The following is a 16,302-nucleotide window of genomic DNA, read 5'->3' on the forward strand; positions in this document are numbered from 1 at the left end:
GAGGATATGATTGAGCAAGTGAACTGGCGTAGTATGAAGTCCAGGGTCAGTCCTAGCTTGTCTCATTTACCTCATGAGTTTAACATTCCTTTATTACATCTGCCCACCACCATGCTCTGAGGTAATATGAGTGTTAATCATTTCCCAGCTTATTTCCTGACATTTTCTTTCCTTCTCTTCCTCCTTTATTTTTCAGCACTCTTCTTTCTTGGTTTTTCTGTATTAGACAACTGAGATTTTATATAATTCATCGAGAGGAGATCATTAGTATCTTACTTTTATGTTTAAATAAGAGATAGTAGATGTAAAAGTTGAAATCTTAACCAAAAAGTGCATAAACTGACAAAACAAGGAAAGTATAAAGCGTTATTGCTAAATATTAACAAATGAAAACCTGAGGCATATTGTATTCCTGCATGAAGAGTTCAGTATAGCTGCAGCTCAGTGTAATAGCCATGGAATCAGAAAATTGGGAATGGAGATAAAATTTAAAGTGATCCTAAATTTTAATTATAAGTTTTAAGAATTATAAGAAAATATTGAAAGGAATCAGATTGTATAATGATGTGTGAACATTTTATAATGATGCAATAATTAAAACAAAGGTGTTCAAAAAGCATCAGATTAGTTTATGCAAAGTAGATGCATAAAACATGACAAATTGATGAGGAAGAGCAAATCACTTAAGAAATGAAGTTGGGAAATGTGTGAAGGTAGATCTTTGTCTTCACCATGTAACGTAAATACCAACATAAGGTCTAGCTATATTTAAGAGTTGAATATATCCAACTAGGACACACAGTATATTAGAGAATTTACACATAGTAGGTGAGGTGTCACTAAGAAAATGGGCAAAGGAACTCAGAAATCTGTTTTGAAACTTCAACTCTCCTTAATCATCCTGTGACTTTGCTCTAGTTACTAAATCCATCAAAATTTCACTTTCCTTGTCTCTAAAAAGAGACACTAATAACTATCTCAGTGGACAGTATATTGTAAACATTGACCTCAGATGAAGTAATGTATGTGTAGCATATTGGTATACAGTAAATATCTGATAAAGGTGAAAAAAGGGTTGAATATAAAATCTAGAACAGTTCAAAAAAGAAGAAAAAGTGGTAAATATTTAATTAATTTCTAGATGAGCAAGAACAGTATGAAACAGAAGAAGTAAAATAGGAGACAAAGAAAGTGGTGAACAGATTTTCTTGAACAGAGTTTTCAAGTGTTAAAGTCAAAAGTGAAACATAAGTCAAAAACAGAAAATACATTTGGAGAAACTGTAAGAAGATTGTTATTCTTAATCATGAAGTTATAGAGAAATAAAAGAGTAACATATAAATGTGAATTATCTATGCATTAGTCACGCTAAAAAGAATTTTTTTGCTGTTCTAAGCCTACCAGTAAGAATCACCAATTGAGAGAATAGTGAAGTAATATTTTCAGCTTTGAGACTCGCAAAAAGTTAGTGCTGTCAGCTAGGACAGTTTTTCTAGAAAGCAGTTTGGAAGCAGACACCGAGAAATGTTCGTCCTTAAAAATGTTCGTAATTTTAGGTCTCATGATTTTCCTTTTTAGAATTTATCCTAAGAAATTAATGTTAGGATAACATAGTTTTAACTGGGATGTATTTTGTACTCACAGAAGTGCCCAGTTTGTAAATAAGCAGTCTGTTGAGCTCTTCTGTGTGGAGACATCACGAGAGGATTGTCCAGATTGGGGTGCAGAGCATTGCCCGTGTCTACAGGGGTCCCTCTGTCACTGCTGTCCCTTCTCTGCAAGTAGCACTGTGAAGTCCTTGCTTGCCATAGATTGACTTTTCCTGGTTTGAACTTTAATTATGATAGAAAAAAAAAATCAAGACAAATAAACTGATTAAAATACTAGATCTTCTTATGTTAGAATCCTGTGAGGCCATTAAAAATATTATCAGTAAAGAGTTTCAGTGTGTAAAATGAAAATATTCCAGAGATAAAAAATGGTGATGGTTATACAACAGTATGAAAGTACTTAATGCCATTGGACTGTATGCTTGAAAGCGACTAAGGTGATAGATTTTTTGTTATATATGTTTTACCACAACTTTAAAAAGTGATTTTTGGAACTAGGTGAAATGTATAAGGGAATTTTGCTATTTTTGTGTCTTCTTATAAATTTGAACTTTTCCAAAATAAAAAGTTAAAGTGCTTTGAGGGAATGTTAATATAATCTTGGTGTAATAATGAGAGACTTCCTAGAACATACTTGATACATAGTAAAATTTTTGGTGAGATGAGATGTGGTACACTTACTTATCCAGGCACACAGAAGTGTGTTACCTCCACTTAAACTTAAAAGCCTGGAGAGAAATGAGCTGATCACGTTGACTGCTTGCTGATGCTTTTATCAAACTGTGTATGAATACCACATATTCCTTTTGCAATGAGAGTAAAACAAATTTTTTTAACTAGAATATAAATTATTAAAAGGGAGAAAAATTTTAAAACTTTTTAAAAATTGGCTTACGGCTTTTAAAATTATTCTCTTCAAGGCTTCCTCTCTTCACCTCTGTCATCAAACCTATATTTGCCAAGTCTCTTTTCTCCAGGCCTGATTCTAGGTAATGGTCTTCACCCTATACCCTTCCCCTCCAATCTTTATATTGAAATCATTGTTACATGATTTGCCTTGACCATGTATGCTAATAGTATTTTTTTTTCCAGGTATTGAATTGAAACACCTCTGTTTGGAATATATGACTCCATGGCTTTCCAACCTAGTTCGTTTTTGCAAGCATAACGATGATGCCAAGCGACAAAGAGTTACTGCTATTCTCGATAAGCTAATCACAATGACCATAAATGAGAAGCAGATGTACCCATCTATTCAAGCAAAAATATGGGGGAGCCTTGGGCAGGTATTGAATTTGGACACATATTTATGTAGTGCCACAGATATTTCTGAGGCACTGTCTATGCAAAGAACTGTGCTAGGTGACAGCAATATAGCTGTGGGGGAAAAAAATCATCCCCAGCTGTAAAATATATGGACATCCACACAGCTCTTCATTAGACTCACAATTTTAAATGTTTGATTACTGTCCCAGAGGCAGAGGAAAATGAGTTTTTTAGAACTATCTTCCCTAGATGGTTAAATAGATATTAACTATAGAATTCTGGTGTGATTTCTAATAAGTAGTTCTTTGGAATGTATTCAGTACACCATGAATTTCCATAAATATTTATTATTCTTATTTGGAACACCTTCCTTCATTTGTGGTTCTAGTACAGAATGCCAATGTTATAAGTAATGTTAACTTTTTTATCGGTCAAGAGTTAATGTATTTATTTAAAGTAATGATTTAAGGAAGTAATACCTTTACTCAAACAATGCTCTTATTTATTTATTTAAATTTGAGAGGGAAAAAGACAGGAAAGAGCTCCCATTCTCACTGATTCACTCTCCAAAAGCCCACAGTGACTAGGGCTGAGTCAGGACCAAACCCGGAACTGGGAACTCAGTCCAAGTGTCCCAGACGGATGGCAGAAATCAAGCAATCCATACCACCCAGGGCCAACACTTACAGGAAACTGGATTTGGGAGTCAGAAAATGAAGTTAGTATTCCAGTGTCTTGGTGGACATCCTAACAGCTACAACAGAAGCCTACTCCCTCCAAATAATTTTAGGTGACTTTGGATCTGATTTTATAACCATGGAAAAGTTTTTAGTATGATTTAAATAAATCCTATCACTTCCTGTATTTTAAAAAAATATATTTTATGTTGGTCAAGCCTCACTATTTTAAAGGAGCACAAAGATACTGTGCCAAGTGCATGAAGACAATATGTAGAGGATTTCAAATTTTGAATATCGATTTCTTAATTTCTGCAGAAACTGAGTGAATATCCTCATCCTTTTTCTAATATTCTTTGATATGTTCACTAATAAGTGTTTGTAAAATGCATTTTGAAGGCTTCATATAAACTTTAAATTGGTTAGGCTATTCATTGAATATTTTTAAATTGGAAATTATGCTGGTGGAGGGATTTAAAAACTAAGTCAGGGGCCAGCATTGTGGTACACCAAATTAGGTAACCACTCATAACCCTGTCATCCCATATTTGAATGATGATTTGCATCCTAGCTGCTCTGCTTCTTCATAATCTTTTTTATTGGAAAGGCAGATATTCAGAGAGAAGGAGATACATAAAGATGTTCCATCCACAGGTTCATTCCCCACGTGGCCACAATGGTCAGTGCTAAGCTGATCCAAAGCCAGGAGCCAGGAGCTTCTTCCTGGTCTCCCACATACGTAGTGTCTCAAGGTCTCTGGCCATCTTCTATTGCTTTCCCAGGCTACCAGCAGGGAGCTGAATAGGAAATAGAGCAGCCGGGATATGAACCCGAGCCCTTATGAAATCCCAGCACATGCAAAGAGAAGATTTAGCCACTGAGCCATCACACTGGACTCAGCTCTGCTTCTGATCTAGCTCCCTGATAATGCACCTGGGAAAGTGGCAGAGGATAGCTTAGGTACTTAGGCTGCCACCCCCTTTTTAGGAAGCCCAGATGGGGCTCCATGCTTCCAGTTTCCTTGTGGTCATTTAGGGAGTGAACAAGAGGATGTCTTGAACCAAAATAGGCAAGAACTCACTCTCCCCTCCCCCCCCTTCTCTGGCACTTATTCCCATAAAATGTATAAATCTTTAAAAATGTTAAGACATATTCCCTCTTGCACTAGATTACAGATCTACTTGACGTTGTGCTAGACAGCTTCATCAAAACCAGTGCAACCGGTGGCTTGGGATCCATCAAAGCTGAGGTGATGGCAGACACTGCTGTAGCTTTGGCCTCTGGAAACGTGAAGTTGGTTTCAAGCAAGGTAATCACTCTTGTGCCTTTTGGGCTGTGGCATAACATATCTGTCTCATGATCAGGAAGTTTTTCTAATTATGTTTTTAACTAGTTGTTTTAAAGTTAAATTAAAATTTGTTAATGATAAGACTATTGGTCTCATGTATTTGTAAATTGTTTACCTTTACAGGTTATTGGGAGGATGTGCAAAATAATTGATAAGACATGCTTGTCTCCTACTCCTACCTTGGAACAACATCTGATGTGGGATGATATTGCTATCTTAGCGCGTTACATGCTCATGCTGTCCTTCAACAATTCCCTGGACGTAGCCGCTCATCTCCCCTACCTTTTTCACGTTGTAACTTTCTTAGTGGCCACAGGTCCCCTCTCACTGAGAGCTTCCACGCATGGATTGGTCATCAACATCATCCACTCCCTGTGTACGTGTTCACAGCTTCAGTTCAGTGGTGAGTTTCTGGATGATTTTTTGTGTTTCACCAGTTCTATTCTCTACTTTATTTCACCCAATTAATGTAGATTATATTATTATTAATGATGGTGCCTTAGCACCAAGATTTAATTTAAACCTGTAATAATGATGTGAAATGTTAACATGGGAAAAAATTACATTACTCTCATTCCATATGAAACTGTAACATAATGCCCGTTTGTCATGTAGCCTTTTGTAGCTGTCACGTGGTTTAAGTAGACAGTTTTACTGGTACTGATTTTTGGTTCAATGGGGAATATCTATCGAGTATATTACATCTAGAATATCTGGTAAATTCAATTTAAGGAGCATGATTATGTAATTTTTAGATGATATTTAAATTTACTGTACTCAAAATGAAGCATGGTAGTTTAGAAGTTAAAAATTAGCAGCTTAAGTTTTTACTTATTTTTTCTTTCTTTTACAGAAGAGACTAAGCAAGTTCTGAGACTCAGTCTGACAGAATTCTCATTACCCAAGTTCTACTTGCTGTTTGGCATTAGCAAAGTCAAGTCAGCCGCAGTCATTGCTTTCCGTTCCAGCTACCGGGACAGGTCCTTCTCTCCTGGCTCCTACGAGAGGGAAACGTTTGCTTTGACATCCTTGGAAACAGTCACAGAAGCTTTGTTAGAGATCATGGAGGTATCTAAGGCAAAATGATACAAAACTAAGTGTCTGCTTTAGTAGTTAGTATTGGTTTATTCTGCTTTTATTTTCTGCATCTGATGCTTAAATAAAAATACTTTCATGGAATTTATTACTGATGACATAACTATCATTTATTTGTTTATATTTCAATGAATGTTTTTTTAAAACATTTATGTACATACATAGGATCTTCAAGGCATTCATGGAAAACTAGTTTAAAAATAGTATTCATTCTCCATGAACAAAGATCCCACATATATTCAGAGTATCCTTTTTTTAGGCATGTATGAGAGACATTCCAACTTGCAAGTGGCTGGACCAGTGGACAGAACTAGCACAAAGGTAGGTTCCACAGTGAACAGAAAATTGAAAAATGTGCGAATTGTTGGAAACATAAAATTACTACATAATCAGTATTTTAATTTATTATTTAGTGTGTATAAGCATAGATTTTTCCTAAGCTTCTGGGATCTTTTCATTGCAGATTTGCATTCCAGTATAATCCATCTCTGCAACCAAGAGCTCTTGTTGTCTTTGGCTGTATTAGCAAACGAGTATCTCATGGCCAGATAAAGCAGATTATCCGTATTCTTAGCAAGGTACCTCTCCCTTCCTTCTCCCAATTACTTGTGTTTTCTAAATAATAAAACATATCCTCTTTTCTTTAAAATTATATTTAAATTTGGATTTGAAAAAAATGCCTTCTGTTGTTTATTCAACCTTTAAGACGTGGATTTTGATTATTATTGTAATTAAGAAACCTTCTCTAAAGAATATGTCTTTAGAAGAAAATAAGTATTTTGCCTCTTTTTCTAAGCAATTAACCTTAATATTTTACCAGTTTTTAAAGCATATAGTTATATGGTGCTAAGGCCAGACCCTTACATAAAGTTATGTAGTTTGTAGTTTCTGTGGTATTACTTGATTTATGACATTAGAATACACAAATGTTCCAGTGTGCGTTGAGCAAGCTTCCAAGATCACCATAGTATTGGAAATAATTCTGGCATTAAATACGTAACTGTTCCTGAGGTGATTCTGAGATTCAGTTTAAGCATTAATGTTTTATTTCAATGAAACTAAAATAAAGAATTCTGTTCCCTAAAAGGCACTTGAGAGTTGCTTGAAAGGACCTGATACTTACAACAGTCAAGTTCTGATAGAAGCCACAGTAATAGCACTAACCAAATTACAGCCACTTCTTAATAAGGTAATTATTGAGCTGAAAAAGAGTTTATGCATTTTGGGTACTGATGTTAAGTATAATTTTCTTTCCTGGCAGCAATTCAGACAATAAGATGGATTGAGAACAAATTATAACAGAAAAGCCATATGGCAACCAAAAGGAAAACAGAAAGCCATCCATAAGCCTCTTGTCTGAAATTTAGTTGTTTGAAGTAATTACCATGGGGAACAACTAAGTTTAGAGAGTGTGTTCTCAAGTGCTTGCAGATTTCTTTTTTCATTCTTAAAGGAGAGATAGATGCTGTATTCTTAATTCTTCTAGTAAAAGGTTTTAATTGAGCATGTGCTATGCATCAGGGACTACCCTAAGGGCTAAACTTACACTAGCACTGAGTAAAGCGCCAATTTTCCCTGCCTTTAAGGCGCACACATTCCAGAGTGGATGTGAAAGTTCAGGAGTGGGAAAGTGCATGTGTAGGTAGTGATGTATTAGTGATTTTTACCATGGAAAAATGGAAAGGTGGGAGAAGTATATCTGTTTGTCAGAAGCATTTGGATACTAAGTGAGCATGTTGTTTAGGAGTGAAATAACATTGTCCCTGCTTTAGGATGGTCTGTGCTCATTTAGCAATGGTGTTTGTGAACATCATGTTTCTACATGGATAAAATGGGTAAACTAAGACTAGATAATATCATTTAAGGTTACTTTCCAGCCCTGAAGCTTTATTATTTCTGTGAGTTGAATTCAAAGGGATACAAATATTAGAAGAGTTTATGTTCCTGGTAGAGTTTTGTGGTCTGCAAACATCCTAACCTGAAATTACTAGAAATGGTTCTCTTATCCCCATATAATAAATCAGAATAGACTGAGGAGATCCAGGTAACATGCCCCTGGTGTTACCTGCCTGATGAAAGGTCAGGCGGGGGTTCTCAGTCAAGGCTGACTGGCTCTGAAATCCATGGACTAACCAATAATAAATAGTTTAAATTTAAGACACTGACAGATTACTGTTAAGAGTAACAAAACCCTGAAAGGGTAGAATTTAAACTTCAGAAATGGGTAGGAGTTGATGCAGGTAGAGAAAAAGATGAAACAACAAAAGTGAAAATAAGAGCAAGGAGAATGCTGGGGTGATGCGGAGATGGTGGACAATGACGGGAGAAAGGGAAGGTTGCAAAGATTGGACAGGACTGATATAATTCTCACCGTTCTTCAGAAAAAAAGAGGTTGGAAGCATAGCATTTTCTGCCAGACAAGTGATATGCATTCTGCTGGTATAGTGCATCCTGAATGACAGTAAGGAAACGCTGGAGGCAAAAGAGTAAAGGTCAGCAAGAGAAAGTGTCATTAGCATTCCTAAAGAAATAGCAAATGCAAAATAGACTTTAGACTTCTCTTGAAGAATTAGCAAACCTTGTTGACTAGATTTAGGAAAAAGAGCAAAGGAAATGCTGAAGCTGTGTGCCTAGCTGCTTGAGTCTTATTCTTCACTCTTACAAAAGACAGAGGACTTACTCACATACTGCCTTTCCAGGGGGGAAACCATGGGTGATTTGGTGAAAGTAGCATGTCTGTTTTATGCCGTAGTATGTAGGTACGAGGTTCTTCCATGGTCCATGTTCCTCACCAGGCCTGTGTCTCCTTTGCCAGGACTCGCCCCTGCACAAAGCCCTCTTTTGGGTTGCTGTGGCTGTGCTGCAGCTTGATGAGGTCAACTTGTATTCAGCAGGCACAGCACTCCTGGAGCAGAACCTGCACACCTTGGACAGTCTCCGGATATTTAATGACAAGGTCAGCAGGCTCTCCCTGGGACTTCCAGATGAGTCACACTGAGCACCCCCTCCCTCTTTATTATGATGGTTCTTTTAAAGACAGAAGAGATCCATAACTGACTGAAGTGTAAATTTTTATAATGTGACTTATTGTGACTATAGTTCCTTACCAATTCATTAAAACCTAGGTTTTAATATGCATTTTTTCATGTAAAAATAGCAGAAAAAGCACTGATACACTAATAAAAATAGGAAAAATAATATTGTTCATAGCAGCTACCATACCAGGCATTATTTTTGATTTTCAGAACCCTAAGGTAAAAGTTAACATTCTCTACCCCCACTATCTCACAAATGAAGGAATAATCTAAAAGAAAGCTTATTTTTATTGAATAATGCCACTTAATGAAAAAATCTATTTCATTAGTAGCCAGTGAGGAAGCTAGAGAAACTAAAGAAAAATTTGGGGTGTTTAATTTTGCTAGATTTTTTTCCTTTTGTCTTATCTCACTTTCAACATTTGACACTCCTTTGAACATTTATCAAGCTTCATTGAGATTGGATTTTGACTCATAGAGTATACAGGAGGAAATTAAAACAGTATGAAATTATTTTTCTTTCACTTTTGAAGAAAAAGTGGCAGCATCTAGGATAAAAGAAAGGAATTCTTTTTGAAGATAAGCCATATATTTATATGATAAGATATTTGCCTAAAGTAAATTAACCCAGTTACAGAAACAAAGAAAGAACAATAGTATGGCTTAACTGTGAAGTGCTTGGTCTGAGCAGTATTTGTTCATTCTGCAAAACATAGTGTGGACCCAAACAACTGATGGTCTGGGAAGAGTACGCAGAAGTGAAGGGACAGACATTATCTTCAAGTTCATCAGTCAGACCTCCATTCTACACAATAGAAAATAATACAGAAGTTCAGTAACTTGACCATATTTGTATGTTTGGTTTGAGGCTAGAACTCCCCTTTCCTAGTTCCTTTTCTGTTTTCTGAAGCTGTCACAGGACAGTGTTAGTCAGAGTCATACATACCTATTAAGTGTTATTAAGAATTTTTGCAAATGAAGTATTTGTTTCTTAGTAGTGTCTTCCTTGGCATTGTGATAGCCAGAAAATCCTAGTAGGGGTTCTGTTATTAACTCCCAAGTCTCCCAAGGTGCTAGGAGTTAGAGCTCATAAAGTTTGTTAAAGATAGCAGAAAGCAGAAACTGCTTTGTAAATGCAGTTTCGTCTTGCACCATCTTGTCTAAATGCCTAACATTCTTATACTATTTCATTTCTGTTACCTTAAATGTTCAGTGATTTTCTCTAAGAAACCTAATAATATTTATCTCAGTTGAAAGGATTTCTTATCATGTTGAACACAAAAACTAGTAAGCGATCCTGAAAATATTCTGTGTGAACCTCGTTAACCATTGTTTTGGTTGTCTTTCTAGAGCCCCGAAGAAGTATTTATGGCAATCCGGAATCCTCTGGAATGGCACTGCAAACAAATGGATCATTTTGTTGGACTCAATTTCAACTCCAACTTTAACTTTGCACTAGTTGGACACCTCTTAAAAGGTGTGTGTCAGGATATTTTAGGAGGCTGTTTGCTGCAGGGTTTTTTGCAGTGTTTGGTTTGGAGTCTTGGCTCCTCTTCTGACCCAGCTTCCTGCGACTGAGCACCCAGGAAGCAGCAAGAAATGGCTTAAGTATTTGAGTCTCTGATACCCATGTCGGAGTCCTGGACACATCTTTGGATTCCTGGCTTCAGGCTGGCCCAGCCCCGGCTTTTGTAACTAAAATAAGTTGTTTTATGAAAGAAGCTGAAATATTTTGCTCAATTATTTTAATTCAAATTGTATGTCTCAATGAGTTGTATTTTATTCAGTGTATGTTTTAAGAGTCTAATTCCCATGGCAAATATCAGATTTCATTAAAAATGCAATAGTTGATTCTTATGAAATGCATAAGTATTCAACTTAATTGCTATACTCTTAGTAAGTGTACTTAAAGTGTCTTACTGGTTAGCAAATATGAACATAAGTCATTGAATTCATATGATGAACTTATACCTGGAAAATATTTTCTTCAGCTCACTTTGTTTTCAGTGGATCAATACCATTATTAAACTCCATGGAGCCTCACCTTTGTGGTACCATACCCTCACTCTTCCAAAGTTCTGTGTTGCATATAGTCAGTGATCTTCAGTTGTTCCTCAGAGTTTGATCACTTCTTAGCCTGGCCTTAATCCCCTTGCTGACTCTATAGCTTGTAGCTTTGGCTTATTAAAATGGGGCAGTCATAGCAGGAGATCATGGCTAACAGGGACATCATGTAGTGGTGTGTCTTTGACAAAGTGATGTTAAAGTAAGGCTTAAGTCTACAGCTTTGTATTAATTTACATTGTTCTTGGGCTTGAGAAAGCCTGGAGATCTGTATACTTCAGTTATTTTAGGGACAAAGAGAGACAGAGCACTACCATCTTCTGGTTTACTCTCCCAATGCCTGTAGTGACTAGGCCTGACAGAACGAAGCTGGAAGCCAGTAGCTCAGTGCAGGTCATTCACCGAGGTGGCAGAGACCCAGTTACTTCAGCCATTACCCCTACCTCCTAGGGTCCGCATAAGCAGGAAGCTGAAGTCAGGAGATCAGCATCTTAACCACTAGGCTAAAGGTCTGCCCTGTCCCTCCAGAGTTTAACTGGTGTATATATGTATATGCCTGCAACTGGAAACATATACATTTAATTTCACCTTCTAATGAAATTTCCAAAAAAAAAAAAAAAGGAGTTTTAATCTGTAAAGGGAATAGAGATTGTACATGCAACAGCAGCTACACTCTGTTCAGGATTCCACGAGGAGGGGTTGCAGCTGGGAGTGATCTGCTTATTCTGTGTTTGTGAAAGAACACCAAATATATTCAGTATTGAAATCCCCTATTCTAAAATAGAGCAACATTAGTGTTTAAAAGCTAGTAGGAGGTCAAACTTATCCTCTGATTAACCCTATTTTTTGGACACTTAGAACACACACACATACTCCCTTTGTCATTAGTGTTTTAATTTTATAAAAGGCATTTTTTAGATTTCTTTTTTTTTTTTTAATTTATTGGAAAGGCGGATATACAGAGGAGGAGAGACAGAGAGGAAGATCTTCCGTCCGATGATTCACTCCCCAAGTGAGCGCAACCGCCGATACTATGCCAATCCGAAGCCAGGAGCCTCTTCCGGGTCTCCCACGCGGGTGCAGGGTCCCAAAGCTTTGGGCCGTCCTCGACTGCTTTCCTGGGCCACAGGCAGGGAGCTGGAAGGGAAGCGGGGCTTCTGGGATAGAACCGGCGCCCATATGGGATCCCGGGCGTGCAAGGTGAGGACCTTAACCACTGCGCCACCGCACCGGGCCCATATAAAAGGAATTTTAAGAAACAGAACTGTAGGGCCCGGCGTGGTAGCCAAGCAGCTAAAGTCCTCACCTTCCACATACCGGGATCCCATATGGGCACTGGTTCCTGTCCTGGCAGCTCCACTTCCCATCCAGCTTCCTGCTTGTGGCCTGGGAAAGCAATTGAGGACAGCCCAAAGCCTTGGGACCCCGCACCCACATGGGAGACCTAAAGGAGGTTCCTGGCTCCTGGCTCCAAATCAGCATAGCACCGGTCATTGTGGTCACTTGGAGAGTGAATCATGGAGAATCTTCCTCTCTGTCTTTCTTCCTCTCTATATCTGACCTTCCAATGGAAAAAAAAAAAAAATCTTGGGGGAAAAAAAAAAAAGAACAAGAAAGAAATAGAACCATAGTCTCAGAGAAAGAAAGAGAATGTGCGTGTGTCTGCATCTAAATCCCTGCACTCCAGAGGGGATGGAAGGTCTAAAATATTATTTTCTTTCCTCATTTTCTTCTCCCTGGGGAACCTTAGAGTTTCAGGGAGCTTCATTGTATTCTACACATTTTAACTTAATCCTACATGTAACTAATTAGCCACACGGGAGTTTTACCTTTCCAGGTGGCTGTTTTGGGCAGGCAGAAATTATCTCATATTATTTTTCTTGAAAAATTGCTAATCACAAAATAACTGACTTGTTTTAATTTCTTTTTCCCTTGTAGGCTACAGACATCCTTCACCTGCTATTGTTGCAAGAACAGTCCGAATTTTGCATACACTACTAACTTTGGTTAACAAACACAGAAACTGTGACAAATTTGAGGTGAATACTCAGAGTGTGGCTTACTTAGCAGGTAAAAACACGGAATAGATTTAGTTAATCTTATAACATCTATTTCTAAGATTTTTTTTTTCTAAGAATTTCCAAATATCTATAGACCCTCCGCAGGCTGCTTTGAGAGGATAAAGAGTTCATAGTCTGAGTCCTTTGCTGGTGTTCAAAATTTTTAAAAGTTCTGCCTGAACAGTTTTCCTTATGAAAGAAATGGTGCTAAAATCTGAAATATTCCCCTTGCATTTTTAGTGTAAAATACTATAATAAGTAACTATTGTCTGGCACAGAAGTTGAGCATCTCAGGATAGCGTCCTGAGTTTTTAAGCCACCCTCCCTTTTCTGTCCCCTCTGTCTCAGTTTCTGATCAAGCCTTATTCTTATTTTAAACCAATCATATTGCCATCTTCTCCAAGTGACTTTCTGCATCTTCAGTATTCATTCCTTATGCCATTTTATCATCCCCACCATCCCATTAAATCTTTCCTGTTGACTTTTATCTGATTTTTGTTTCTCTGCTCAGCAACATTTAGCAGGGATATACAGTATACTTAATGAATATAATTGTTCCATGCAAAGTACTGACTCTTGGTTTCACAAACTTGAATGTGAGCAACACTTTTTGTTGGAACCATGTGATGTTGAGCAAATCATGTAATGCCTCAGTGGGCTTATCAATGCCTCCCCTGTGTACTCTGTGTATGTTAAGATCAAATGTACATTCATGCTTGCAATGAAAGAAACAAGACTGGATTTGAACTGTAATATTGCAATAAGGTGGAGTAATCCACCATGGAGGGAGGACACAGGGAGGGTTTGGGGGAACCTCAGAGCCTATGAAACTATGTCATAAAATGAAATGCAAAAAAAAAAAAAAAGATCAAATGTACATTAAAGCTCTTGAAAAATATAAGGTACTTATTAAAACTCTGGTGTATCTCATGTTTGTATACAATGTAAGCCTTTCCAGGTAAACAAGTCTGACTTAAGCTTTAAACCTCACACTGTCTAGGGCTGTTTATATGCACTATTAAGAGGTATTATCTTTTCTAGATTATGAGAAATATATCCTGTTTGAAGTCAAACTCATTATTTGTTAAATTTGCCCTCTTTCCATTTAGCTTTACTCACAGTGTCTGAGGAGGTTCGAGGTCGTTTCAGCTTAAAACACAGACAGTCACTTCTTTTTACTGATATTTCAATGGAGAATGTTCCTATGGACACATACCCCATTCATCATGGTGATCCCAGCTACAGGTAAGTGGACTTACTCTCCCATGTTGTATAACTATAATCGGATTTCAACTTTCTATGCTAATGAAGCCAAATATCAGGGTGATCCAGTAAGTTGTTTAGAAGAAATGTGGAGATGATTGAGGAAGAATATGAATCACAGCACTCTGTAAATGTACAGTATTGCATGTCTGTTAGTAGTAGGAAAGTTACCACCTTCTTGTTCTAGTCTAAGGGTACTAATGTTTACATTAGCTGACGTCTGTTAACCACAGAATTGCTCAATGATAAAGAATGTGATCTTGAAAGTATTAAATTTTTTAACCAAAAACTAACATGAACTATAGTGAACTATAAGCAACATTAAGTGCTTAATAATGGAAACTAAGCTTCATACAGATTTATAAGAACATGTATATACCAGCACATTTGTATATTTATGCACATCACACTGAAATTTTTAAAGTTTTCTGTAGTACAGATTTGGAATAAAAATAATCGAGTTATGTCAACTTGTACATGATTTCAGGTAGCATATTTTTTGTTATAACTTGGAGAAACTGTATAATTATATAATTTGGGAGATGTTTATATTTTCGATTAAACCGGCATATCTTTCGGTATTGTGTTAAACATACAAAAGTAGTATTCTGTATATAGAGTGTATTAATTTGAACAATTTCTGTATTTCTCACCAAGAAGGAAAGATAGAGAGCTCCCATCTCTTGGTTCACCCATCAATATCCACAATTATCAGGACAGCCCTGGAGCCAAAGGTGGGAGCCAGGAACTCAGTCCAGGGCACCCACATGGGTGGCAGGAACCCGGTTACCTTAGCCATCATCACTGTCTCCCAGGGTCTGCATTAACAGGCTACTGGAGCCAGGAGGCTGAACCACATATCCATCCCAGGTAACCCACTATGGGATACAGGCTACATATCTTCCACGTTAAAGACCCGCTCCTGATTTTCTGGGTTTTGAATCCAATACAGTGGCCTATTTTGACTTGATTTTCCTTGATTTAAAAGGCAATACAGTGAATTCACCAGGTCTGTTATACTATATGGTGGCTATAGTTAATAGAAGATGTATTCTGTACTTGAAAATTGTTCAGGGGATACATTTTCATTGTGCTTACCACAAATAAATGATAAGTTTATGAGATAATACATATGGTACTTAGCTTGATTTAGCCATTCCAGAATGTATGCATATTTCATAATATGTTACACAGCATAAATATATACAGTTTTTTCTATTTTTCAACTTAAAAATAATTTTTAAACACTAGTGCAGAACTGTTCAACATTCTGTTCAACCTCTGGTGAGTATCTACTAGATACAAAATACAATGGCAAGAGTCACCATTGTATTCACTTCTATGAATACACTGAGTTTTTACTGCAAAAACTATTAAGTGTTGTTTTAAAATCAGCTATTATTAGTGGGAAAAAAAGACAGCCACCTAGAAGGGACAAACAGTGGTTGCATTTATAACCATGTTAACCAGTTCTGATTTGTTTAAATCTCTTAGGACTCTGAAAGAGAATCAGCCATGGTCTTCTCCCAAAGGTTCTGAAGGGCATCTGACAGCCACCTACCCAACTGTTGGGCAGACCAGTCCACGAGCCAGGAAATCCATGAGCTTGGATATGGGGCAGCCTTCTCAGGCCAATACTAAGAAATTGCTTGGTCAGTTGAAATTATGTACAAGTTCTTTTCATTGCTTTTTTAAGTGGTGAGATACTTACACTTAGAAAATGACTTGGATATTGTTCAGGTTTATCAGTTTTCTGTTTCTGTTGTTGGTCAAAGATTTACTTGTTTGAAAGACTGAGTTACAGAGAGAAAGGAACAGACAGAGAAATCTCCCTTCCAGAAGTTCACTCCCTAATTGGTCACAAAGTCAGAGATGGGCCAGGGT

General features: G+C 37.2%; 1 protein-coding gene across 4 annotated transcripts in view; it reads left to right on the forward strand.

Moving 5' to 3' along the window:
* Positions 1-16,302, forward strand: part of NF1 (neurofibromin 1) — a 231,966-nt gene that overhangs the window by 184,767 nt on the left and 30,897 nt on the right. For all 4 annotated transcript variants that reach the window (XM_041001779.1, XM_041001781.1, XM_041001780.1 and 1 more), the window contains 12 exons: positions 2,703-2,896; positions 4,722-4,862; positions 5,025-5,304; positions 5,755-5,969; positions 6,256-6,317; positions 6,460-6,574; positions 7,084-7,185; positions 8,812-8,952; positions 10,382-10,508; positions 13,034-13,165; positions 14,265-14,400; positions 15,913-16,070. In XM_041001779.1, coding sequence (XP_040857713.1) covers positions 2,703-2,896; positions 4,722-4,862; positions 5,025-5,304; positions 5,755-5,969; positions 6,256-6,317; positions 6,460-6,574; positions 7,084-7,185; positions 8,812-8,952; positions 10,382-10,508; positions 13,034-13,165; positions 14,265-14,400; positions 15,913-16,070 — 1,803 coding nt within the window. The remainder of the gene's footprint in view (positions 1-2,702; positions 2,897-4,721; positions 4,863-5,024; positions 5,305-5,754; positions 5,970-6,255; positions 6,318-6,459; positions 6,575-7,083; positions 7,186-8,811; positions 8,953-10,381; positions 10,509-13,033; positions 13,166-14,264; positions 14,401-15,912; positions 16,071-16,302) is intronic.

The sequence above is a fragment of the Ochotona curzoniae genome, unplaced genomic scaffold, assembly GCF_017591425.1.
Source record: "Ochotona curzoniae isolate NIBS_2020 unplaced genomic scaffold, NIBS_Ocur_1.0 scaffold_2453, whole genome shotgun sequence".
Taxonomy (NCBI): Eukaryota; Metazoa; Chordata; class Mammalia; order Lagomorpha; family Ochotonidae; genus Ochotona; species Ochotona curzoniae.